Genomic DNA, 26,310 nt, shown 5'->3' with positions numbered 1-26,310 from the left:
AAAAAATGAGCCCTCACACCGCTGTTTATACGGAAAAGTTATAGGTCTTCAAAATAGGGGAATTTTAAACGTGCTAATTTGGTTTAAAAGTTTGCGATTTTTTTTTAAGCGCAACAGTAATAGAAAAGTATGTTATTTTAATCGTATTGACCCAAAGAATAAAGAACACCTGCCATTTTTACCGTAAATTGTATGGCGTGAGAACGAAACCTTCCAAAATTAGCAAAATTGCAGTTTTCTTTTTAATTTCCCCACACAAATAGTATTGTTTTGGTTCCACCATACATTTCATGGTAAAGCGAGTGATGGCATTACAACGGACAACTGGTCGCGCAAAAAACAAGCCCTCATACTAGCCTGTGGATGAAAATATAAAAGAGTTATGATTTTTTGAAGGCGAGGAGGAAAAAACGAAAACGTAAAAATTAAATTGTTCTTAACCCCTTAAGGACTCATGACGTTCTCATACGTCTTCATTTCAGAGTCCTTAAGGACTCATGACGTATGAGAACGTCATGAGCTTTCCCGGCCCCCCGCAGCCAGCTGGAGCGGAGCCGATGCCCGATGCCTGCTGAAATCGTTCATGTCGGCGATGGCCGCAGATCGCTGTACAATTCAGCCCAGCGATCTGCGGCAGATTCCGGGTCAATCTGATGGCCCCGAACAGCCATAGCCAGCAGGGGTGAGGTGGCACTGGTGCCACCTCACGATCGCCCTGATTCGTCGGCCGGTTTACAGGCCGACCAATCAGGGCACCTGCTGCAGGTGTCACTCCTGCAACCCGCAGCACTTTTCACCCCCATATGGGGTGTTTTCTGAATCGGGAGAAATTGGGCTTCAAATTTTGGGGGGGTATTTTCTGCTATTACCCTTTTTAAAAATTTAACATTTTTGGGAAAACAAGCATTTTAGGGAAAAATTTTTTTTTTTTTTTACATATGCAAAAGTCGTGAAACACCTGTGGGGTATTAAGGTTCACTTTATCCCTTGTTACGTTCCCTGATGGGTCTAGTTTCCAAAATGGTATGCCATGTGTTTTTTTTTTTTTGCTGTTTTGGCACCATTCCTAAATGCAGCATGCCCCCAGAGCAACATTTGCTTCCAAAACGCCAAATGTGACTCCTTCTCTTCTGAGACCTGTAGTGCGCCAGCAGAGCACTTTTCACCCACATATGGGGTGTTTTCTGAATCTGGAGAAATTGGGCTTCAAATTTTGGGGGGTATTTTCTGCTATTACCCTTTTTAAAAATGTTACTTTTTTTTTTTACATATGCAAAAGTCGTGAATCACCTGTGGGGTATTAAGGTTCACTTTACCCCTTGTTATGTTCCCCGAGGGGTCTAGTTTCCAAAATGGTATGCCATGTGCTTTTTTTTGCTGTTCTGGCACCATAGGGGCTTCCTAAAGGTGACATGCCCCCCAAAAACCATTTGTCGCTCCTTCCCATCTGAGCCATCTACTGCGCCCGCTGAACACTTTACATGGACATATGAGGTATGTCCTTACTCGAGAGAAATTGGGTTTCAAATAAGTAAAAATTTTCTCCATTTTACCCCTTGCAAAAAATTCTAAAATTGGGTCTACAAGAACATGCGAGTGTAAAAAAAATGAAGATTTTGAATTTTCTCCTTCATATTGCTGCTATTCCAGTGAAACCCCTTAAGGGTTAAAACACTTACTGAATGTCATTTTGAATACTTTGGGGGGTGCAGTTTTTATAATGGGGTCATTTATGGGGTATTTCTAATATGAAGGCCCTTCAAAACCACTTCAAACCTGAACTGGTCCCTGAAAAATAGGGAGTTTGAAAATTTTGGGAAAAACTTGAAAATTGCTGCTGAACTTTGAAGCCCTCTGATGTCTTCCAAAAGTAAAAATTCTAATTTTATGATGCAAACATAAAGTAGACATATTATATATGTGAACCCAAATTTTTTTTATTTTGAATATCCATTTTCCTTACAAGCAGAGAGCTTCAAAGTTAGAAAAATGCAAAATGTTCATTTTTTTCATCAAATTTGGGGATTTTTCACCAAGAAAGGATGCAATTTCCCACAAAAATGTACCACTATGCTAAAGTAGAATATGTCATGAAAAAACAATCTCGGAATCAGAATGATAAGTAAAAGCATTCCAGAGTTATTAATGTTTAAAGTGACAGTGGTCAGAATTGCAAAAAAAACGTCCGAGTCCTTAAAGGGTAGCTCCCACCATCCTATTTTTTTTTTTGTTGCTAGCCCGTTCCCCCCCTCCCGCCGCTATGGCACTAGCCCGTTCCCTCCTCCCCCCCCCCCCCCACCCCGCATACCCCGTTCCCTCATTACACTTGCAGTTACTGCAGAGTCCGGCAGCAGGCGTGCAGGGACAGCGGCGGCAACGAGGCGGCGGCGATGTGCGGGAGGAGTGGCCTCCCGGCCGGGGAGCCAATGCGCTCGCTCCCGCCTGTCTGATTGACAGGCAGGGAGCGAGTGCAGCCTAACTGAAAAAGGACTGATTGCCACTCCAAAATCAGTCCTTTTTCAGTGGCCAGTTTTTAAATGTAAATTAAACCTTTTTAATGAAAAAAATAAAAATAAAAGTATATTAGAGATATGTTGTAGTACATAAGTACTACAACATATCAAAAAATAAAGTTGGTGACAGTGCCCATTTAAGGTGAAAAAGGGCTAAGTCCTTAAGGGGTTAAAGGGGTAGTCCCGTGGAAAACTTTTTTTTTTAAATCAACTGGTGCCAGAAAGTTAAACAGATTTGTAAATTACTTCTATTAAAAAATCTAAATCTTTCAAGTACTTTTTAGGGTCTGTATACTACAGAGGAAATGGGTTTTTTTTGGAACACAGAGCTCTCTGCTGGCATCATGACCACAGTGCTCTCTGCTGACATCTCTGTCCATTTTAGGAACTGTCCAGAGCAGCATATGGTCGGGTCCAGGGTCGGACATAAGAAGAGCACTAGTAAGTCAGACAACCAGACAGACACAGAATGATCTCACCCAGGTCCTGTGTCAAGAGAAGAAGGTCCTGAAGGCACACTGCAGCTGCAGAGGATGACCAGCAGAGAAGCTGAGGTGAGTAGCTGAGCAGTGTATGCAGGCAAGTCCACGCTGGCCAGGAGAAGAGGGGGGGGGGTGGGGGGAGGAGGGGCCAGCTGTAGCGCGCATTAACTCAGGAGTGGTCAGAGCCCTGACCCCCAGAGCGGTCAGGACAGGTTAAAGCAGAAGGTCCCGGAAGCTGAGAGGCCATCAGGATGAAGGGGAGGAGCTCCATTAATGCAGGAGGGGGGCCCTGCGCCAAGAAGTGGGCAGAGCTTACTCCCGGCAGCCGAGTAGGGCCGAGCTGCGGGCTCAATTAGTGACTGTGCCTGTGGACCAGACGAGGGCGGGTGCGCAGAAAGAGTCCACAGCGCAGCGCTGATAAGAGCGCTGCGGAAAAAAGACAGCAGTGTTGGAACACAGGGGAGACTGAGCCATGGCACAGTGCCGCCAGCCCGCAGCCTGGACCCCTCATAGGGAACGTGGGATCCCTCCGGGAGATGTACCCCCCCCCCCATGGAGCTGCTGAGTCCCCAAGGTAAAGGTGGAGCCCCCTTTATAAAGGCAGGAATGTAGATGAAGACAGAGGGGAGCTGAATAAATTTTAACCCCTAGTGTGCCAATATGGCTGTGAGAAGCACCCCAGCCTCTACTAAGCCCCCAAACCAAGCATCATGGAGAGGGGGACAGGAAGTAGAGAAGCCATGTAGCTGCTGAGGAAAAAAAAAGGGGGGGGACGGACGACATACTCACCCACATAGAACACAGAACATACTCCCCCCTGTAGTCTTCGACCAGCTAAGGCCACCTGCCTTGAGCCGACCTGACAAACAGGGGCAATTGGAGGACCCGGACCCAGGGTTCACCACCCAGCGCTGGTTGCTGGCGAGGAGGGGTTAACGGCCCATTCAACAATGCACCATGCCCCTAGCATGCAAGTGGGGGATCAGGCTGCGCTATGCTCCTGTTGCCACACGCTAGAGAAAATAAGAAAAGGGAGAAAATATCTAATTATACCTTGAAACTAAGCAAAAAAAAAAAGAAAAAAGACCAGGTCTGGTCTGGAGAGCACCAGCCCTGTGTCTGCCTCCTGCTGGACACTAAGCTAAAACTGAGTTGCTCAGTTTCAAGGGGCGGGTATATCCTACCGGGAGGAGCAGACTTGTTTAGTTTTTTTGCCTAGTCTCAGCCTCCTAGCGGCAACAGCATATACCCATGGTCCTGTGTCCCCCAATGAAGCGCTCGAGAAAGTTAAAGGGGTATTCCGGGCAAAAACATCTTATCCCCTATCTAAAGGATAGGGGATAAGATGTCTGATCGCGGGGGGCCCGCACCTCTGGGACCCCCCGCGATCTCCCTGCAGCAGCCCGCATTCTATGTGTAGCTGCGTCTGCAGTTTTGGAAACCGCCGGGCTTCCGAGACGGGGATGTGACGTCACGCCCCCTCCATTAATTTCTATGGGAGGGGGCGTAACGGCTGCAACGCCCCCTCCCATAGACATGAATGGAGGGGGCGTGGCGTGACGTCACGTCCCCGTCTCGGAAGCCCGCCGGTTTCCAAAACTGCAGACGCAGCTACGCATAGAATGCAGGATGCTGCAGAGAGATCGCGGGGGGTCCCAGCGGCGGGCCCCCCGCAATCAGACATCTTATCCCCTATCCTTTCGATAGGGGATAAGATGTTTTTGCCCGGAATACCCCTTTAATATATAACCATATAGCAAGTTCCTAATCTTCTTAGGGCTCTGAATACTTTTTAAGTATTGGAATACTGCTTGGAATCTCTCTAACAGACTAAGTGGAAAGCTGCTAACAAAGACTCTGGAGGAGATGGCCAGTCCATGTATCACATTCGGGCATTCATTTGGTATGGACAGCACATCAGCAAGAGGCAGAAGGAAAGGACAGATTAACACTGCAGGACCAGCCTATATATGGGATCTGCTGGTATTCTGAAGCCAATGAAGACACAATAGGAAGATTATTATTTAAGACTTCCTCAAATTTCAACAGCATAAAACAAGACAGAAACGGTGCCAGATTTATTATAGAGGTTCAGATGTGTGACAGATTTGAAGTAACTGAGAAGACATGGTTGATACTTTCCTGTTCCTAATACCCCCTTTTGGCTGGCTCACTTCACACCAATAGCTTGTGCTAAACTTTTATTTATTTATTTTAAGAAACTTTTTAAAAAACTCTCCTAAAATTAAATAAACAAATAAAAACCTAAAATAAATGTGGCACACATTACATTATGGATACAATTTTTATGGGTCAATTTGAGCCAGAATTCTGGTGCATTTTGCTTAGTAATTTTCCTCTATACTTTTAGATAAGACAAACAGAGCAGTCTGGCACTGCTCCACACCAGGTATCTGCCTCCAGCACTTCCCTCTATTGCTCTGAATGCTGAGTCTTATCTCAGCCCATGGTGCAGACAATGAAGTGTAGACTAAATCAAATTGCGCAGTCTTGAGAAATAGAAACTATCGCACCAGACAAGGCCAGACGAAGTATCGGCAGGCACGAAATCGCGATCACCTCTGTCTTTTACACTCCCACTGTATGTCTATGTCCTGCACCGCTGTGTAAGTCTATGTAAATAAAGAAGTTATCAGCAATGGGGAGCGCGACAGTTTCTATTTCTTAAGTATGCACACTTTTGAATAAGAGTTGCACATGCAAAACAGGAGGATACTTGATTATTTGCAAAAACACTTTTTTTTTTTTTTTAGAAGAATTGAAGCATTAAAAGAAAAAAGAAAAGGGTAAATAAATAGTCATGCTAAATTGGTTCTCACCGCCTTTGGTGGTGTCATTCTGGGCTTGAATGCCGAGTGAAAGAGAGTTCTGAATAGCAGAGAGAAGGTCAGTTGCTTGGCTTATTAGCTTTGATGCCTCTACCACTGCACTTGTCTAGAAAACAAAAAACAAGCATTTATATAAAGATATTGTAAATTCTCTGGTACAAACTATTAAACATCTCACTAAAAGCATTCTTACCTCTTTCTTTGTAAAAGCTATCAATACGGTTAGCAAAACACGAGTAAACTTTACTCTGCTGAATAGCGCTAAACACTGCTGGTGCTGGGGGAAAAAAAGAATAACTAAAATATCATAAATGCAGGAAATCCTTATGAAAAGAATGATATCCAACCATTGTTGCAACAACAGATGTAAAGGTGTATCAGGCTAGATTTCCACACAGGTTTTTTTCTGGTGTTTTTTGGGGAACTACCACTGCAGCTTTTGAGCCGAAGTCAGAAGTGGATCCAGTAGGTAGGAGAAGTGTAAGTCCTTCCTTTGTATTCCCTATTCCTATTGAATACACTTCTGGCTTTGGCTCAAAAACTGCAGTGGCAGTATTCCAAAAAACACCAGTAAAAAACTTTTGTGAAAACCTAGCCTTACTAATCATGACCAGGCTCCCCCCCCCCCCCCCCCACCACAGTATTGTTATGAAATTTGACTCAATAAGCCATAAACTCCAATTATTTTGCAGGTAAGTGAAGTCCCTAGAAGATATATAAGTTTTAAGGCTTCATTCACACAGCATGGCCCCGATTTATCAAAATGTGTGAGGGATAAATAAAGAGATTTTGCCCACAGCAACCAATCACAGCTCAGCTTTCATATCTTAACAAGCTCTGGTAAAGTAAAAGCTCACAAAATCTCTCACCGATTGAAAAATCGTAGCCACATTTTCCACAGGGAAAATAATTGTGTAGATTTTGCTGCCGATTTGCTGCTGCCCACTTTGGTGTAGATTATGTAATGTCAATAGGGGAGATTCATCAAGATCTGTGCTGAGGAAAAGTTGACCAGTCACCCATAGCAACCAATCAGATCGCTTCTTTAATTTTTCAGAGGCCTTTTCAAAAATAAAAAAAGGCAATTTGATTGGTTGCTATGGGCAACTGTTCAACTTTTCCTCTTCACAAGTTTTAAATGAATGTCTCGAAATTGACCAGGATTTATCAGTTTGCCTAAAACCAAAACTGTCTGGTTCAGCCCATAACAACCAATCACAGCTCATCTTTCATATCTCAATGAGCATTGGTAAAATGAAAGCTAAGCTGTGATTGGTTGTTATGGGCAAAACCAGACAGTTTTGGTTTAAGGCAAATTCATCGATCTAGATTTAAAAATTGCAGTTGCAGATTATGCAGCTGATTTTTACTTCAAAGTCAATGGGGAAAATCTGCAGCATATCGACAACATACTGATATGCTGCAGATTTCAAACCTGCACCATAGTTCAATTTCTGTGCAGATTCCACATGGATTTTTATGCAGTATATGGAAGAAATGTGTTCCATACTGATACTGTAAAAAAAAAAATATTGCACAATGCAGATGAATAAATGTAAATAAAAAAATGCATATTATAAGTCATTAAGTCAGCAATACTACCTCAAGCTCTACTTCAGGATCTCTTGCTTCACCTTGTCGACTCCTGGTACTCTAAATTCAAGAAGAAATAAATAAATAAACCTAGTGAGTATCTAGTGCACACACTGGCCCTGCACCTTGCAGATGTGGTAAACAATATTTTGATACTGGTTTCCTATGTTCCATGTAATGCCACAATAAAAAAAAACTAAACATTTCGATCTGTGATCAACGTGTATGCTAATTATCTGTGCTATGTCATAGGAATAGCAATACACACTGAACATAATCAAATGATTGCATATATAAGTCCTCTATGAGGACTTAAGGGAAACCAATCAGTAGATTTTAGCATATTTAAAGCTTGGCAACACATTATATATGCTAAAATCATTATCCTCACCATCCCCAGGGAGTTTGTGTCCCCAGGGATGGCGAAAATATTAGTTATAAGTCATTAGTTATAAAGTCACCCCCAGCCACCCGGCAAGTAGTCCCCTGGGCGGGGACTTCCACTTACCAGCTCCGTTCACTGCGGCCGTGGCCCCGCCGGCTTGAATGACGGCTCGCGTCATTGCTCTGCTCCGTCTGATTAGGAAGCAGAGCAGTGACGCAAGACATCATTTAAGCGGCAGCGAACGGAGCTGGTAAGTGAAAGTCCCCACCCAGGGGTCTACTTGCCGGGGGGCCCGGGGTTACTTTATAATTTAATATCTTTACCATACCTGGGGAAACAAACGTCCCCCGGGGATGGTGAGGATAATGATTTTAGCATATATAACGCATTGCCAATCGTTATATATGCTAAAATCTACTGATTGGTCCCCTTTAAACAGTGTAAAATAAAAAAATAAAAAAAATAATAAAATTATATAAAAACCCATCCCTTAATAAAAAAATAAAAAAATCACCCTTTCTTTTCCAATCCCTCCAATATTGTTTATGATCCCGCACGGTAAACTGTGTAAGCATAAAAAAATATATATATATATATACTGTTTTTGGTCAGATCATAGATCAGAAAAAAAATTAATAAAAAGCGATCAAAAAGTCCCATCAAAACAAAAATGGTACCTATAAAAATTACAGATTATGGCGCAAAATAAATTTCATACAGCCCCGTATACGGAAAAATAAAAATGTTATATGGGTCTGAAGAGGACAATTTTAGGCACTTATTTTGTTAAAAAAAAAGTTAGACTTTTTTAAAGTAATACAATTATAGAATAGCAATACAAATTGGGTATCATTTTAATCAGAGTGACCTACAGAATAAAGTAAACTTATTTTTAAGATAACCTGCAGTGTGTAAAAACAAAACCCTTCAAAAAAATGTTTTTGTTTCTTTTTAAATCAATCCCCCCCCCCCCCCAAATAATATTTTTTGTTTTGCTGTACATTTTATGGTAAAATGAAAGTTGTCATTACTAAATACAATTGGTTGTGCAAAAAACAAGCCCTCATATGGGTCTGTGGATGGAAAATTAAAAGCATTGGCCGGCATTTATGATTGTGTTTACCCTTTTTTTCCCCCATCTATAATTGGCGCTATTTTGACGCAAGTGTCTTTTTTTTGCGCCTTTTGGTTTATACATTTCTGCTGATTTTGAGTTGATATCCACCGGTTTTGGCAATACACATAATATGGACAGGTTTTATGAACTGAAGAAAAAAAAAGCACAAAACCACCGAAAAGTCTTTTCTCTACACCAGCCAGGACTAAGCTTAACTTTTTGGTGTATGTGAAGAGTGAAATTTCAGAAAATGTGACCTGCAAAAAATTTAGCAAATGGTCTGCGACCATTCTAATAAATTTGGTGATCCTACACATTACCAGCACACAAAAAAAAAAAAAAAGGTGTAGAAAAATGCTTCAGTTACACCTACAATGATGAATGCCCCCCATTATGCCTCTTAAAAGGAAAAAAATTAAAATTAGCTGTGTCCTCAAGGCCAAGATGGGCTGTGTCCTTAAAAGGGCACCAACATTTTTTTTTTTTTTTTATATATGTTGTAGTACTTATGTACTACAACATATCTCTAATATAGTTTCATTATTTTATTTTTTTATTAAAATAATTTACATTTGAAAACCGGCCACTAGGGGTCTCCCTCCGTGTGGCCGGCTGCAGGCTGGCGTGACGTCATGCTTGAATTCGGACCGTTGCCGGACTAGCATCGGTCCGAATTCATTCAGCCTGCGCTCATTCCCTGCCTGTCAATCAGACAGGCAGGAGCGAGTGCTGTGAAAGCCGAAACTGCGCACACTGGCTCCCTAGCCTGCTGGAGTTTCTTTATAGGGAGTTTTTTTATAAAGGAGCTTGGGGGGGGGGGGGGGGGGGGTTGGAGTGGAGCGCCATGCCCGTTACATTACAAGATTGTTTTCAGCACAGGGTGCCTCTACTTGTTTCACCACTACAACTCCCAGCATGCACTGACGGCCAAAAGATGTCAGGGCAAGATGGGAGTTGTAGTGGTGAAACAGCTGGAGGCACCCTGTATAGGTGAACTAAGGGCAGAAGTCCGCCCCCCCAGCAGGCATCTGTGACATCACACCTGCTGGGGAAGTCTGCCTGGTAGTGAGCACACTACCAGGCAGACATAAAAAAAATTAAAGACAGGGAGGTGGTTAGGGATAGATAGGCAATAGGCAGGGACAGAAAAAAAAAATATAGGATGGTGGGAGCTACTCTTTAAGGGATTAATATGTTATCTCAAGACAAGCAACCCATGACAAGCAACCGACAAAGAGGTTGTTTCAAAAGTTGTGGAATTGATTATGTGATCCCAGATGTTTGTTTTACATGCAGGACAAATTTTTCTAATGCCAATCAAGCTCAGGGGTTTAAAGGACTTTTAATGGATGCCACAGCACCAAGGGGAAAAAAGGAATCACTTTAAAGGGGTACTCCGCCCCTAGACATGCTGTCCCCTATCCGAAGGATCCTTGGCCGATGCTGTGGTATTCATTAACACGGAAGCCTGGGGCCTCCGTGTTCCTGAAGTCACACCACACCCCATTCATTCATGTCTATGGGAGGGGGCGTGATGGCTAGTACACAGCCATCATGACCCCTCCTATAGACATGAATGGAGGGGGCGTGACGTCACGGACACGGAAGCGCTAGGCTTCATTGCTCATAAACGCTGCAGTGCCGGCCAGGGATTGCAGCGACCGGACCCCCCCCCCCCCCCCCCCCCATGATCAGAGATGTTCTCCCCTATGCTTTGGATAGAGAATAACATGTCTAGGGGTAGAGTACCCCTTTAAAACCAATAAACTTTTATGTTTCAGCTTTCCAGGTCTGCCATTTGGTTCTTAGAGAATCCATTTCTCTTTATAACTCACAAAATGGAAGAAGAGGTATGAAACAAACATCTTAGTGATCACTTTGTATTTAAAACATTCAGATCTATTATACAGTTCCTGAAAAAGTATATATTTGGTACCTTTTATGAAGTAATTGAGATGAGCTCAATTTTATTTCACATTCTGTCAATTGTAATTTACCTTTACTCTCCTCTGCAAGTCATCTTCAACATCCTTTAACATTCCTGGAGTAAAAAAAAACAAAACAAAAAAAAAAACATTCTGATTACAATGAAGGATTTAAACACCAAAAATATTTCACATACTTACATAATAAATCATACAAATTACCTGTAACTCTGAGATCTGTTACATTATTGGCCATTTTAAACCCATATGTCATGGACTGGAAGTCCTCCTATAGGGAAAAATACAAATTACTTTTAATACTCCCTTTAAAGCAAAAATTTGTAGTCCTTCTCTAAATATCAAATGACCAACCTCTTCAAATACGGCAGCTTTGTTTACTTTTTCTCTAGCAATATCACATATCTTTAGGATTCCTAGTGCAAATGCTTTCATAGCTGGATCTTCTATGAAATCAGGATTATGTACATAAAGGCAAGTGAATACAGTCTGCGCTAAAGAGTGACCCTCCAACCATGTTATCTGCAGCAAAATGAAATAAGTTAAAGGGCTATCACTTAAAGAACAGGGAATTCAGGATAATTCTAAGGTTACAAGAAACAAGACTACAAAAAACAGTTGAGACGTGCTAACTTTTAGTACAAGGAAATTACTTACCAAACAACAAAAGCATGTATCCATAATGCCAATTAAATCTGGCCATTTTAAATCTTTAATTTTAATGCTTCCATCCTTTGAAAAAAAATTGGTAAAGTGATTCAGTTTGGTAAATTTGATGATAAATAAAGTTCCCTTATCCATAGCTTTACTGTTGGCTAACCTTTATTGCTTGTTCAAAATTCAGAACCTTTCGATTAACCTGATTCCCAATCATTCCAGCATCCATCTTTGGATCCATCATTTCAATGGCTGACATAGCTTCAAAAAGGCCAAAGCTGAAAGTCAAATAGGAAAATTTTACTATGTCAATTTGTGACCTTAATGTAAAGCATTAAAAGGTTATCCCACCATTAATACACAGAATAGGTGACAAGTGTATGAAAATAAGGAGACTCCCCAAAATCTCAAAAATATCCAGTAGAAGAGTTTTTTTATTTTTTTTTATTTAAAGATGCCCAAGCTGTTTGCTCAAAAGGAAAAAAAGATACATACTCCCCACACTCCTCTGCTGCTCTCCTCTTCCAGGTGCTAGGGTCAGATATGTCAATTGCCACTCAGCCAATCACTGACCGCAATGTTGTCCTGCCTCAACCAATGTTGTACTGGTTCAGCTGAGCCACAACGTGGTGTACTGGCCCCAGCACCAGGAAGAGGAGTGCATCCGAGACTGGGCCGAATACATTAATTGACACTCAGCCAATCACTGTCTGAGGTGGGACACTGAGCGGCAATTGATCTATTGGGCCCCAACACCCGGAAGAGAGCAGCACTGGAGACCGGAAGCAGCGTTTCCAGAGGCAGCAGGGGAGCGCAGAAGGTATGTATAGCTTTTTCTTTTTTTATTATAGTTGGCAGCCAGGACATTTTTCTGAGAAAAAACCCTTTAGCTAGATAGCCCCTTTAATGGTGGGACATCCCCTTTAATATCACTTTAAGAACTTATCATGCATTCTCACTTATACTTACAGCTTGTCATGTAGCAGCTCACCCAGCTTCAACTCTGCAATGAAGACATTACATCTTAATGTCATATTATAACAGCAGTATACAAACAATAATTCTTCCAGAAATTGGTTCTATGCAGTTATCTTGATCTCTTCAACACACTGCAACAAACAAGCCTTGTATAGTCTGATCCTGCAGGAACAACGCCTTTAGCATATCCTCTGCCTCCATCTTACCGAGGAATAAAACACAGCTTAATGGCAAGATGGCTGAAGGATCAGACTCCATTGGCTTTGTTTGCAGTCTGTTGTCCCAGAGACATACAGAACATTTGCACTTCACAAGGTTGTTTTATTTGTTATTTTACATGCTCTGGGACAATAAAATATAATATTGAAGGTTGATACATGGATAATACCAAGAACTAGTTGGCAGAAAAGGTAATAGAATGAATAAGAAAAGTGTTAAGGTAAAACTTCATACAGCATAGTAGGACTGAATATACACTATTACCACTACATGCATCTCTGAATTCGTGTGTTATATCTATCCAGTTGGTATTGGTCTTGCCCATCTTGTCCTGCATGGAAATGTCCCATCCAGAGTCATCATCTTCCATAGACGCTTTCATCACCATGACAGTGGCCACTAAGAGAAAAAATGTATAAAAAGGCAGAATTAGGCCAGTCAGGATTCAAGCAATAGTTGTAAATTTGATATCTATAAAGGAATTATATTCTGTCAGTGGAACCTTTCCCATAAATCTTGTTTCTAAGGTATTTCCTGAATGTATTAGGGTTCACATACACCGCTTTATTTAGGTACGTGTAGTATTACTGCAGAAAATGGAATTGTTTCCTGCTTGTGCATGAATTACAGTTATATACATGAGGTCACGTTTTGTCCTACAATGGCATATGAACAAATACACAATGTGAGGTAAGGGTGTATGTCCAACAGTGTCATGTGAATACCAACAATGTTTATCTTCACATAGAGCAGGGATGTGGAATTCCTATTGCCGGGCAGGTGAATTTTTCCGGCCCTTAGCCCGGCTTCGAAGGATCTCATCTCGGTACCTAATGGCAGTCAGGCTACCGCTGGAAAGCACATGGAGGGCTGTGCACCCCCCCCCCAAAGAAATGCCACCCCACACCATTACTGACCCCGCCAAACCGGTCATGCTGGAGGATGTTGCAGGCAGCAGAACGTTCTCCATGGCGTCTCCAGACTCATCTGCTCAGTGAGAACCTGCTTTCATCTGTGAAGAGCACCGTTCACCAGTGGAGAATTTGCCAATCTTGGTGTTCTCTGGCAAATGGCAAACATACTGCATGGTGTTGGGCTGTAAGCAAAACCCCCATCTGTGGACATCATGCTCTCACACAACACTGATGTGGTTTCTTACCTACTACAGTTTTTTATCCGGGTGAAAAACTTACTTTTTTTTTTTTTTTTTTTAACATGGGAGTCAATGGGAGCTGTACAGAACCCTATGTGCATACGGTTCCATCCGGTTTTCGCCATACGGTTTTTGACTTTGCAGTTTTTTTTCTTGGAATTTCAATCAAACAAGTGAAACTTTATTATTTATTTATAATGGAGAGAAAAGTTAAAAACATATAAGTTTTTTGCTTAAAAAACGGATGCAACCGGACATTATTTTTCAAACCGTATACGGTTTTCAACCATATACAGAAAAATGTGTACACACGTTTTGATACAGTTTAGTCAGGTTTTGAGGAATCCGTTTTTTTTTTCATCAAAAACCTGATACGGGATCTGTATTGCAAAAACGTGGTGTGAACCCAGCCTAATCTAGACTTTTTTTTACATACTATTTTGGTTAAAATTATATTGTGTACCAGGACAAGTGGATCGTCATGAGGGACAAGTAGATTTTGCTCTGTTATGGTCCCTCAGACAAGTACCGTAGTTTTTTATTAATTTTTTTATATCACCTGTGAAAGAATAAGGAAATCCAGAAAACATGACCTGTTTGGGGGGGGGGGGTCTTGAGGACGGTGCTTGAGAAACACTGGTCTAGAGCAGTGTTTCCCAACCAGGGTGCCTCCAGCTGTTGCAAAACTACAACTCCCAGAATGCCTGGACAGCCGAAGGCTCCAGCTGTTGCAAAACTACTCCCTCCCATAGACTTGCATTGAGGGATCTGAGCATAACGTCCCACGGCGGCGGACCTGTGACGTCAGGATACTCTGGCCCCGTGGTCGTCATGCTACACGCTCGGAGCCTCCAGCACTGCGGAGAGCTCACAAAGGGGGGTGCGGAATTACAGATTGCGGGGGTCCCCAGCGGCGGGACCCTTGCGATCATACATCTATCCCCTATCCTTTACATAGGCGATAAGATGTATTCGGGCTGGAGTACCTCTTTAAGGGGGTACAAAAGCGCAAACTGCTGCACTGTCTAGTCAGCTAAAAATGGTGTGAATGTCCAGGTCAGGCCATTGAAATGAATGCTCTCCTTTATAGTACAGTGGTCACTTGACATACAATGCGCTCTGAGAGCCCATCATATGTTGAATACAGAATCGAGTTATGATGCCTGTGAATGTGGGGGCCATCGTGCAAGACAGCTAGCCGGCGGTGCTGACTGTTGCAACTGCTGCCAGGTCATCTAATCTGCCCGTTACATGGCCACAAAGACCTGACGGACATGTCCCTGGCTCCTCTGCTTCCCCCAGCCTTCTCCAGAAAGCATTAATGCTGCAGATGTCAAATAAGCAATGTCCTCCTCACCCTTCACACACCAGAGGTCCCACTGTATCTCTAGTGTGCGCAGCTGTTCCTCTGGATTCCGGGCAGTAAGTACTGTACAGAACATGCTGAAAAAGTATTAAAACATTGCTCCTATACCCCTTATGCAATACTGTACAGTATGAGACAGGGTGAGATCAGTACTGTACTGTATATATACAATATACTGTACAATACTGACCTCACCCTCTGCCCCATATACTATATAGTACTGACCTAGCCCTCTGCCGCTTATACATGCCCCCTACCATTCTGACTTCACCCTTTGCCCCATTATATATATACCCCCCTATACACTGTACTGACCGTATATTTCACGGGTTCAAGAACCAATTACCATGTTTCCATAGAGTTATGTACTCAACATACAATAATAATCTGTTCCAGGATGACCATTGTATGTGGAGGGACATCCTGTATATGGGAGCATGCCGGAGGATAAATGTAGCGAAAGGCAAGATGCAGTATGAACAGAGCCTAATGATGTAGAAGCTGGAGCACCCAATGACTGTCCACGAGAGCCAAGGAACCAACATTAGATGCTGAAGTGAACAGGAGATACATGATGACTGTGGGGTGATGCACCAGAAAGAGGTTCAGGGACAAAATTGTGTCCTATATGGTTAAAGGTGGTGAAAAATAGTGATACTTGCCTCCCCTAATCCCCTGCCATGCTGACACTCCTGGTCACTGCTTCTTCCTGATTCCTCCCTGTAGATAAGTAATCCAACCAGGGCACCTCCAGCCATTGCAAAACTACAACTCCCAGCATGACCAGACAACCGTTGGTTGTCCGGGAATTGAAGTTTTGAAACAGTTGGAGGCGCCCTGGTTAAAAACCATTGTCCGCTCTGCCAGTGACAGGCAGGACCCCGCTGCAGCCACTTAAAAAGGATAACACTAATGTAACCAGGAAGAAGCAGGGACCAGGTGGGTCACATAGCAGCTGAGGTACCATGATTTATACACCACCTACAGCCATATATAAAAAGATCTCTCTCCACACAACCACTTTATGCGGATGTACTGTCCCTTTAATAAAGGCTACACACTGTATGGGAGCAGTATGAGGCTCTGTACACCCAGGACACGAGATCAGCCTCCATTAGGAATGTGTATACTACTGACAATGACATCTCCAGCCGGAGGCGACCCCGCTCCTTATAGCCTTCCTCCGGTCACCCACACCCCCAATATCACGTCATGGAGCCGGTAAGCGTCATTCACCTTTCCGCTTTCCCCTCCCCCTCACGCCGTACCTCAGCTCTGCTCTTCCTCCGCTTCACTAAGCCGCTGTCTCCACGTTACGCAGCACAGCGGGGTCAGCGTGATGACGTTAGAGTAGGCGGGCCTCACCTCCTAAGCCATGCTTCCGTGGCTACGAGATACTGAGCTCACATAACGTTATACCCATGACTTGCGGTACATGGATGTAGTATACTGACGATAGGTGTCATAGAACAACGCGCTATAATACAGTGTTACACGAACTGCGCAAAATCACGCGAGATTTTTCGCTCTCGCGATTTCCTAAGGCGTTATCTGTAGGTTCATGTCTCTCAAAGAAGTCTACGAGATATGTGCTTGAGTCGCTGTCAGGGTACAAGCCCCCGAATATCAACTACTGGGAACACGTACTACCCCCTATATAAACCACTGGAAACAATTACTACCTCAATATAAACCGCTGGGAGCACCTACTACTCCAAATATAAACCACTGGGAGTACCTACTACCCCCAATACTAACCACTAGGAGCACCTACTACCCCCCAATATAAACCACTGGAAGCACTTACTACCCCCAATACTAACCACTAGGAGCACCTACTACCCCCCTATATAAACCACTGGGAGCACCTACTACCCCCAATATAAACCATTGGGAGCACCTACTACCCCCAGTATAAACCACTGGGAGCACCTACTACCCCCAATATAAACCATTGGGAGCACCTACTACCCCCAGTATAAACCACTGGGAGCACCTACTACCCCCAAATAAACCCCTGGGAGCACCTACTAACCCAATACTAACCACTGGGAGCACCTACTACCCCCATATAAACCACTTGGAGCACCTACTATCCCCAAATAAACCCCTGGGAGCTTCTACTACCCACTATATAAACCACTGGGAGCACCTACTACCCCTATATAAACCACTGGGAGCACCTACTACCCCCATATAAACCACTTGGAGCACCTACTATCCCCAAATAAACCCCTGGGAGCACCTACTACCCACTATATAAACCACTGGGAGCACCTACTATCCCCAAATAAACCCCTGAGAGCACCTACTACCCCCTATACAAACCACTGGGAGCACCTACTACCAACTATATAAACCACTGGGAGCACCTACTACCCCCAATATAAACCACTGGGAGCACCTACTACCCCCAATACTAACCACGGGGTGCACCTACTATCCCATATATAAACCACTGGAAGCACCTACTGCCCCCCTATATATACCATTGGGAACATTTACTGTCCCAATATAAACCACTTGGAGCCCCACTACCCCCCTATGTATACCATTGGGAACATCTACTGCCCCAATATAAACCACTGGGAGCACCTACTGCCCCCCTATATATACCATTGGGAACATTTACTGTCCCAATATAAACCACTTGGAGCACCTACTACCCCCCTATGTATACCATTGGGAACATTTACTGCCCCAATATAAACCACTGGGAGCACCTACTACCCCCAATATGAACCGCTGGAAGGAAAGCACCTATTACTACGTTTGATGCAGTTATCTCTTCCCTTTTGATCGCGACCAGAATCTTAACCTCTTTCAATTGAAGAACATACCAAGATGACTTAAAGGAGATCTACAGCGAATTTAATAACAAGTGATCAAAAAGTCACATATGCACAAATGTGGTACTAAAACAAACTACAGATCATTGTGCAAAAAATTAGCCCTCACACATCCCTGAATACGGAAAAATAAGAAAGAGGTCAAAATAGGGCAATTTTAAATGTACTAATTTTGTAAAAAAAAAAAGCTTGAAATTTTTTAAAAGCGGTACAATTATAGAAATGTTTGTAACCATGGGTATCATTATAATCGTATTGACCCTGAGAATAAAGAAAACATGTAATTTTTACCGTAAAGTGTACAGCGTGAAAACGAAGCCCAAAATGTTTTGAGTTTACCATACATTTTAGGCTAAAATGAGAGATGTCATTACACAGTGCAACTGGTCACACAAAAAACAAGTCCTCATATGGGTCTGTGAATGGAAATATAAAAGAGTTATGGATTTTAGAAGACGAGGAGGAAAAAACAAAAACGCTAAAATAAAATTTGCTGTGTCCTTAAAGGGGTACTCCAGCCCTTAGACATCTTATCCCCGATCCAAAGGATAGGGGATAAGATGCCTGATCGCGGGGGTCCCGCCGCTGGGGACCCCCCTGATCTTGCACGCAGCACCCCAGTTAAAATCAGTCCCTGGAGCATGTTCGCTCCGGGTCTGATTACCGGCGACCACGTGACGTCACGCTCTGCCCCTCAATGCAAGCCTATGGGAGGGGGCATGATAGCTGTCACGCCCCCTCCCATAGGCTTGCATTGAGGGGCGGAGCGTGACGTCACACGGGGGTGGAGGCGTGACGTCACACGCCGCCGGCCCCGTGGTCGCCGGTAATCAGACCCGGAGCGAACATGCTCCGGGGACTGATTTTAACTGGGGTGCTGCGTGCAAGATCACGGGGGTCCCCAGCGGCGGGACCCCCGTGATCTGGCATCTTATCCCCTATCCTTTGGATAGGGGATAAGATGTCTAAGCGCCGGAGTACCCCTTTAAGGTCAAAATGGGCTGTATCCTTAAGGGGTTAAATGTCAAGTTGTTTCTGATTATTTTGATGTAATATCTGTTCATAAAGCAAGATTTGCAGCCTGTCTTATGGTGCTCTCTACTACAAAGAGGAGATCTATGTGGGTTAAACCATGGAGGGCAGATGTCCACTCTAAATATTCTTTAAGCTCCATGGAATACCAGCTAAAAATGTTTTATTTTTTTGTAATTTTTTTTTTTTTTGGAGCAGAGTTACTTTCCCTGATAGAGATTTTTTTTCTGATACAAAAAGGAAATCTCTCCTTCAAGCAGGCAGAAGGTGGCTATCGCTTTCACCCTTAGCAAACAGAGGTTTCAAAAGTCAGGAGAGAGGAAAAAGCTTATCCACAGTGAGTAGGTCTTCCAGAGTTGAGTTGGTCAACGCAATAAGGATGTGGCAGAGGTTTCTCCTTTTTCAACCAAAATTGGGCTTCTGACACTAAAAGAAAGCCAGTGGAGGTAACAGTACTTCAACTCCTTCCAATGGCAGAGCAGTATTAAATATCTGTGGGTGCTAGAGATAATCAAAATATTTATCAAGTACAGTTTTAAGATTACTCTCTAGATAGATTTTTGATCACAATCCCTATTTGCAGAGACCACCGCAGATTACTGGGTATAGTAGTCAGGATAGAGGAAAACCCGTGTCATCTCCAGTCCGCTTCCCTTCGGATTTCATCTGCATGACACACTTTATCTAAGATTGTTGCTAAATTGTTGCTAGGGAAAGCCAGTTCAGTGAAGGTTGTAACAGCAAATCTTCACACTATACATTTTTGCAGTATGTGAGGTATGTGGATAGTCATCCAAGAGAAATCCTATGTCCATCCAGCTCAGGTGAAGCAGTTCCTGGGGTTTCTGTTAGTCACTAGGACTGTGTCCATGTTTCTTCATACCTTAAAAACAACAAAAAGACCTTGGGGGAGATTTAGCAAAACATGTGTAGAGGAAAAGTAGTGCAGTTGCCCATAGCAACCAAGTTAGTGGTACATTTTTGTCGATACTTGCATCATTTCTTGGTGAAAAATTCCAAAATTTGATGAAAAAATAGAAAATTTTGCATTTTTCTAACTTTGAAGCTCTCTGCTTGTAAGGAAAACAGCCATTCCAAATAAATGATATATTGATTCACATATACAATATGTCTACTTTATGTTTGCATCATAAAATTGACAAGTTTTTACTTTTGGAAAACAACAGAGGGCTTCAAAGTTCAGCAGCAATTTTCCAATTTTTCACAAAATTTTCAAAATCGGAATTTTACAGGGACCAGTTCTGTTTTCACGTGGATTTGAAGGGCCTTCATACTAGAAATACCCCATAAATGACCCCATTATAAAAACTGCACCCCTCAAAGTATTCAAAATGACATTCAGAAAGTTTGTCAACCCTTTAGGTGTTTCACAGGAATAGCAGCAAAGTGAAGGAGAAAATTCAAAATCTTCATTTTTTTACACTCGCATGTTCTTGTAGACCCAATTTTTGAATTTTTACAATGGTTAATAGGAGAAAAAGCCCCCCAAAATTTGCAACCCAATTTCTCTCGAGTAAGGAAATACCCCATATGTGTATGTCAAGTGTTCGGCGGGCACAGTAGAGGGCTTAGAAGGGAAGGAGCAACAATGGGATTTTGGAGAGTGAATTTTTCTGAAATGGTATTTGAGGGGCATGTCACATTTAGGAAGCCCCTATAGTCCCAGAACAACAAAAAAAAAAAAAAACACATGGCATACTATTTTGAAAACTACACCCCTCAAGGCATGTAATAAGGGGTCCAGTGAGCCTTAACAGCCCACAGGTGTTTGACGACTTTTCATTAAAGTCGGATGTGCAAATGAAAAAAAAATTTCACTAAAGTGCAGTTTCCCCCCCCCCCCCCCCCAAATGTACAATTTTTCCAAAGGGTAATGGGAGAAAAAGCCCCCCAAAATTTGTAACCCCATCTCTTCTGAGTATGGAAATATCCCATGTTAGGAAATGTCCCACGTAAAATGCTCTGCGGGCAAACTATAATGCTCAGAAGGGAAGGAGTCACATTTGGCTTTTGGAAAGCAAATTTTGCTGAAATGGTTTCTGGGGGGCATGTCGCATTTAGGAAGCCCCTATGGTGCCAGAACAGTACAAAAAAAACACATGGCCTACTATTTTGGAAACTACACCCCTCAAGTAAAGTAACAAGGGGTACAGTGAGCCTTAACACCCCACAGGTGATTGACGAACTTTCCTTAAAGTGGGATGTGGAAATGAAAAATTTGATTTTTAACACTAAAATGCTGGTGTTACCCCAAACTTTTCATTTTCACAAGGAGTAATAGGAGAAAATGCCCCACAACATTTGTAACCCCATTTCTCTTGAGTAAGGAAATACCTCATATGTGGATGTAAAGTGATCTGCCTGTGCACTAGAGGGCTCAGAAGGGAAAAAGCGACATTGGGCTTTTGGAGAGCATGTCACATTTAGGAAGCCCCCATGATGCCAGAACAGTAAAACAAAAAAAAACACATGGCATACTATTTTGGAGACTACACCCCTCACATAATTTAATAAGGGGTGCAGTGAGCATTTACACCTTACTGGCATTTGACAGATCTTTGGAACAGTGGGCTGTGCAAATGAAAAATTACATTTTACATTTTTACGGACGGCTGTTCAAAAAATCTGTCAGACACTTGTGGGGTGTAAATGCTCACTGTACCCCTTGTTACATTCCGTGAGCGGTGTAGTTTCCAAAATGGGGTCCCATGGGGAGGGGGTCCACTGTTCTGGCACCATGGGGGCTTTGTAAACACACATAGCCTTCAATTCCAGCCTAATTCTCTCTCATAAACCACAATGGCGCCCCTTCCCTTCTGAGCATTGTAGTTAGCCAGCAGAGCACTTTACATCCACATATGGGGTATTTATATACTCAGAAGAAATGGGGCTACAAATTTTGGGGGGCTTTTTTTCCTATTTTCCCTTGTGAAAATGAAAAATTTGGGGTAACACCAGCATTTCAGGGAAAAAAAACAAATTTTAAATTTTTATATCCAACTTTAACGAAAATTTGTCAAAGACCTGTGGGTTGTTAAGGCTCACTATACCCCTTGTTACATTCCGTGAGGGGTGTAGTTTCCAAAATGGGATCACATGTGGGTGTTTTTTTTTTTTTGCGTTCATGTCAGAACCGCTGTAACGATCAGCCTCCCCTGTGTAAATCACCAATTTAGGCCTCAAATCTACATGGCGCTCTCTCACTCCTGAGCCATGTAGTTCGTCCGCAGAGCACTTTACGTCCACATATGGGGTATTTCCGTACTCAGAAGAAATTGCATTAGAAATTTGGGGGGTCTTTTTCTCCTTTTACTTCTTGTGAAAATGAAAAGTATGGGGAAACACCAGCATGTTAGTGTAAAAATAAAAGAATGTTTACACTAACAGGCTGGTGTAGCCCCCAACTTTACCTTTTCATAAGGGGTAAAAGGAGAAAAATCCCCGTAAAATGTGTTAAACAATTTCTCCTGAGTACGGAAATACCTCATATGTGGCCCTAAACTGTTGCCTTGAAATACGACAGGGCTCTGAAGTGAGAGAGCGCCATGCGCATTTGAGGCCTAAATAAGGAATTTGCAACAGGGGTGGACCCGATTACAAGGATGGGGCTTGTCTCCACCAAAACCCTACAGCAGTGTTTCCCAAACAGGGTCCTTCCAGCTGTTGCAAGACTCCCAGCCTGCCAGGACAGTCTATGGCTGTCCGGCAATACTGGGAGTTGTGGTTTTGCAACAGCTGGAGGCTCCGTTTAGAAAACACTGCCGTATGAGACGTTTTTCATTTTTATTGGGGGGGGGGGGTGACGTTTAAGGGGGTGTATGTGTAGTGTTTTACTTTTTATTATTTGTTAGTGTAGTGTAGTGTTTTTAGGGTACATTCACACTGACGGGGGTTCACAGTAAGTTTTCCGCTGGGTGTTTGAGCTTCTGCAGAAAATTTGCCGCAGCTCAAACTTGTAGAAGGAAACCTACTGTAAACCCGCCCGTGTGAATGTACCCTGTACATTCACATGGGGTGGCACCCCAAACCTTCAGCTGTGGCAAAATGATAACTCCCAGAATGCACTGACAGACCGTACATGCTGGGAGTTGTAGTTTTACAACAACTGTAGGCACACTGGTGGGGAACCACTGAGTTAGAAAACAGACTCTAGCTTAGCGATTCCAAACCATGTGTCTCCAGCTGTTGCAAAACTACAACTCCCAGCATGTACAGTCTGTCAGTGCATTCTGGGAGTTGTAGTTTTACAACAGCTGGAGGCACACTGGTGGGGAACCACTGAGTTAGAAAACAGACTCTAGCTCAGTGTTTCCCAACCAGTGTGCCTACAGCTGTTGCAAAACTACAATTCCCAGCATGGCCAGACAGTCAGGGATGCTGGGCGTGTAGTTCTGCAATATCTGGCCCTTCAGATGTTGCAGAACTACAACTCCCAGCATGCCTGGACAGTCTGGGCATGCTAGGAGTTGTAGTTATGCAACTACTTGGGAAGAACAGTTTGGAGACCGCTGAAGTAGTGGTCTCCAAACCGTAGCCCTCCAGATGTTGCAAAAGTACAACTCCAAGCATGCCCAGACTGTCCAGGCATGCTGGGAGTTGTAGTTCTGCAACATCTGAAGGGCCAGATATTGCAGAACTACACGCCCAGCATCCTGACTGTCTGGCCATGCTGAAAATTGTACTTTTGCAACATCTGGAGGGCTACAGTTTGGAGACCACCGTATAGTGGTCTCCAAACTGTGCCACTTCAGATGTTGCAAAACTGCAACTCCCAGCATGCCCAGACAGTCAGTGCATGCTGAAAGTTGTAGTTTTGCAACATCTGGAGGACCACAGTTTAGAGACCACTACACAGTGGTCTCCAAACTGTGACCCTCCAGATGATGCAAAACTACAACTCCCAGCATGCCCAGACAGCCTTTGGCCGTGTGGACATGCTGGGAGTTGTAGTTTTGGAGCTTCTAGAAGGCCACAGAGAAGATCACTTACCGCGATCTTCACGGCAGTCTTCTCCACGTCGCACTTTCTGGCCGCACTCCTCCTGCTGCTGTCGATGCCGCCGCTGCTCCAGGATTCCGCCTCTGCCAGTCCGGGTAAGCCGGCCATGCTCCCCCCTCGCCACCCGTGTCGAACCCCCCCCCCCGCTCTTCCCCGACTTTGATCGGTGGGCAGACCGGGGGAAATTAACTGCCGACTGATCGACCAATGGCAGGGGATAATCATTCTTATTTTCCGGGCGATCGGGTCACCAGTGATCCGATTGGCCCGGATCGCGGCAAATCGTCGGTCTGAGTTGAACGGCGATTTGCGGCAATCGTGACATGGGGGTGTCTCAGGACCCACCTAGGCATTGCCATGGAATGCCTGCTGATAGATATGGATATGCCCTCCGTCCTTAAGTGACAGGACGCGAGGGCATATGCATACGCCCTCCGTCCCCAAGGAGTTAAAAATTAAAGAAGCGAGCTGATTGGTTGCTACTGTGTTTCTCCGAAAATAAGACCGGGTCTTATATTAATTGTAATCACAAAAAACACTCTAGGGCTTATTTTCAGGGTAGGGCTTATTTATTTACGGTACCGTATGTACTTTAAACAACATGGCTGTTCCACGGTATTTAACAATATTTACACCCCCCCTTATCATCATGTGATGGGCACAGCCCTGCCCCCCAACGCCCCCACCCCCCCCCCGGTTTATCAGCCCAGCGCTGCACCCCACATCGGGGGACTAATGGTATGTCACCCGCGAGCGCAGCTTCTCTCCCCCCAGCCAAATAATTATCAGCCGCTGCGCTGTACTTTGTATTCCTGTGCCCGGGCTGCAAATATTAAAAAACAAACTTTTACTTACCTTACTCCTCCGTTCCCCTGTTGCTAAGGAACCGGCCTCATGGTCCCTCTGCTGTTCTTGCTGCTTCCTGGTGTTGGGACATCACAGAGCCTTCAGCCTATCACTGGCCGCAGCGATGTCCCGCCTGTGCCGATGATAGGCTGAGCCGACTGTCATGTAAGAAGCCGGCCTGCTTCTTACATCACAGTGGGCTCAGCCTATCATCGGCACAGGCGGGACATCACTGCGCCCAGTGATAGGCTGAAGGCTCTGTGACGTTACCATCCCCAGGCCCGCTGCGAGTACAGCGGAGATCAGTGAGGCAGGTTCCTTAGTAACGGGGGAACGGAGGACAAAGGTAAGTTAAAGTTTTTTTTTAATATTTGCAGCCAGGGCATTGTCTAGGTCAGTGGTCTTCAACCTGCGGACCTCCAGATGTTGCACACATTTGCAACATCTGGAGGTCCGCAGGTTGGAGACAACTGGTCTAGGTCTTATTTTGCAGCCCACCACGATAATCCAGCTAGGGCTTATTCGGGGTAGGGTGTATTTTCGGGGAAACACGGTATGGGCAACTGTACCGCTCTTTCTCTGCACAGGTTTTGATAAATCTCCCCCCCTTGTGCGCTCTCAAAAGTCTAAGAGAACCCAAGTGAATGTCTCTGTCAAAATGATAAAGATGATTGGTCTTATGACAATGGCCAGTGATGCTGTCAAGTGGGCAAGAAGGCACATGTATCCATTACAACAAGATGAGTGTACAGATGTGGCTCTGTGATTTAGTCACTCTGCATACTGTAATAATTTTTTCCAAAAATATAAAAATCTCTCGGAGGTGGTAGCTCTCCCTGAAGAATGGCAAGTCTGCTCTTAAAATGGCCTGACTCCCTAATGAGAGACCATAGAACAAAAAACCCTAAGGGAACCACACTGGGACACGTTGAAAAGCATAAACTTGGGGTGAATCATTCTGAAAGTGATACATCTAAAGAACGAGGTGAACGTACTTCGTGCTCAGTTAGCACAGAGTGATTGGAAAAGCAAACGTGAGGGGGAGGGGAGTGTACACCCAGGTATTTCAGGGCTTGTGTCGCCCATCTAAAGCAAAAGACAGAGAGGCTTTCTTACCTGGGCACCTACAACATCCACAGAATGCACCATCTCAATTTCTTTCCGTCAATGTCATGGTGGCTGTGAACATATGCATTAAGGTGTGTTCAAGACAAAACTTGCGTCTACTATGGTGTGGCCTGAACCAAAGGTGGACATTATATTTCATTGTATATAATATGTGTGATCATCCTCATATGTCATTGTTACA

The 26,310-nt window shown here is 43.7% G+C and overlaps 1 protein-coding gene across 4 annotated transcripts in view; it reads right to left on the bottom strand.

Annotated features, from left to right (window-relative positions):
* The window catches only part of NAA35 (N-alpha-acetyltransferase 35, NatC auxiliary subunit), an 89,442-nt gene extending 72,707 nt beyond the window's left edge, over positions 1-16,735 (bottom strand). The window contains exons 1-11 of one of the 4 annotated variants that reach the window (XM_056524453.1): positions 16,621-16,735; positions 13,001-13,135; positions 12,509-12,542; positions 11,703-11,817; positions 11,540-11,614; positions 11,237-11,404; positions 11,087-11,153; positions 10,937-10,980; positions 7,447-7,497; positions 6,038-6,121; positions 5,836-5,950 (exon numbers count right to left, since the gene is read on the bottom strand). In XM_056524453.1, the coding sequence (XP_056380428.1) occupies positions 5,836-5,950; positions 6,038-6,121; positions 7,447-7,497; positions 10,937-10,980; positions 11,087-11,153; positions 11,237-11,404; positions 11,540-11,614; positions 11,703-11,817; positions 12,509-12,542; positions 13,001-13,124 (877 nt within the window). In that variant the 5' untranslated portion in view covers positions 13,125-13,135; positions 16,621-16,735. Of the gene's footprint in view, positions 1-5,835; positions 5,951-6,037; positions 6,122-7,446; positions 7,498-10,936; positions 10,981-11,086; positions 11,154-11,236; positions 11,405-11,539; positions 11,615-11,702; positions 11,818-12,508; positions 12,543-13,000; positions 13,136-16,392; positions 16,459-16,491 lie in introns of those variants that run through there. The other 3 variants (XM_056524427.1, XM_056524435.1, XM_056524443.1) reach the window with 3 other exon arrangements.
* Between the last annotated feature and the right edge of the window lie 9,575 nt (positions 16,736-26,310).

The sequence above is a fragment of the Hyla sarda genome, chromosome 1 (genome assembly GCF_029499605.1).
Source record: "Hyla sarda isolate aHylSar1 chromosome 1, aHylSar1.hap1, whole genome shotgun sequence".
NCBI classification, from domain to species: Eukaryota; Metazoa; Chordata; class Amphibia; order Anura; family Hylidae; genus Hyla; species Hyla sarda.
The sequence above is the reverse complement of the archived record's forward strand: the minus strand, read 5'-3'. Positions and strand labels throughout refer to the sequence as shown.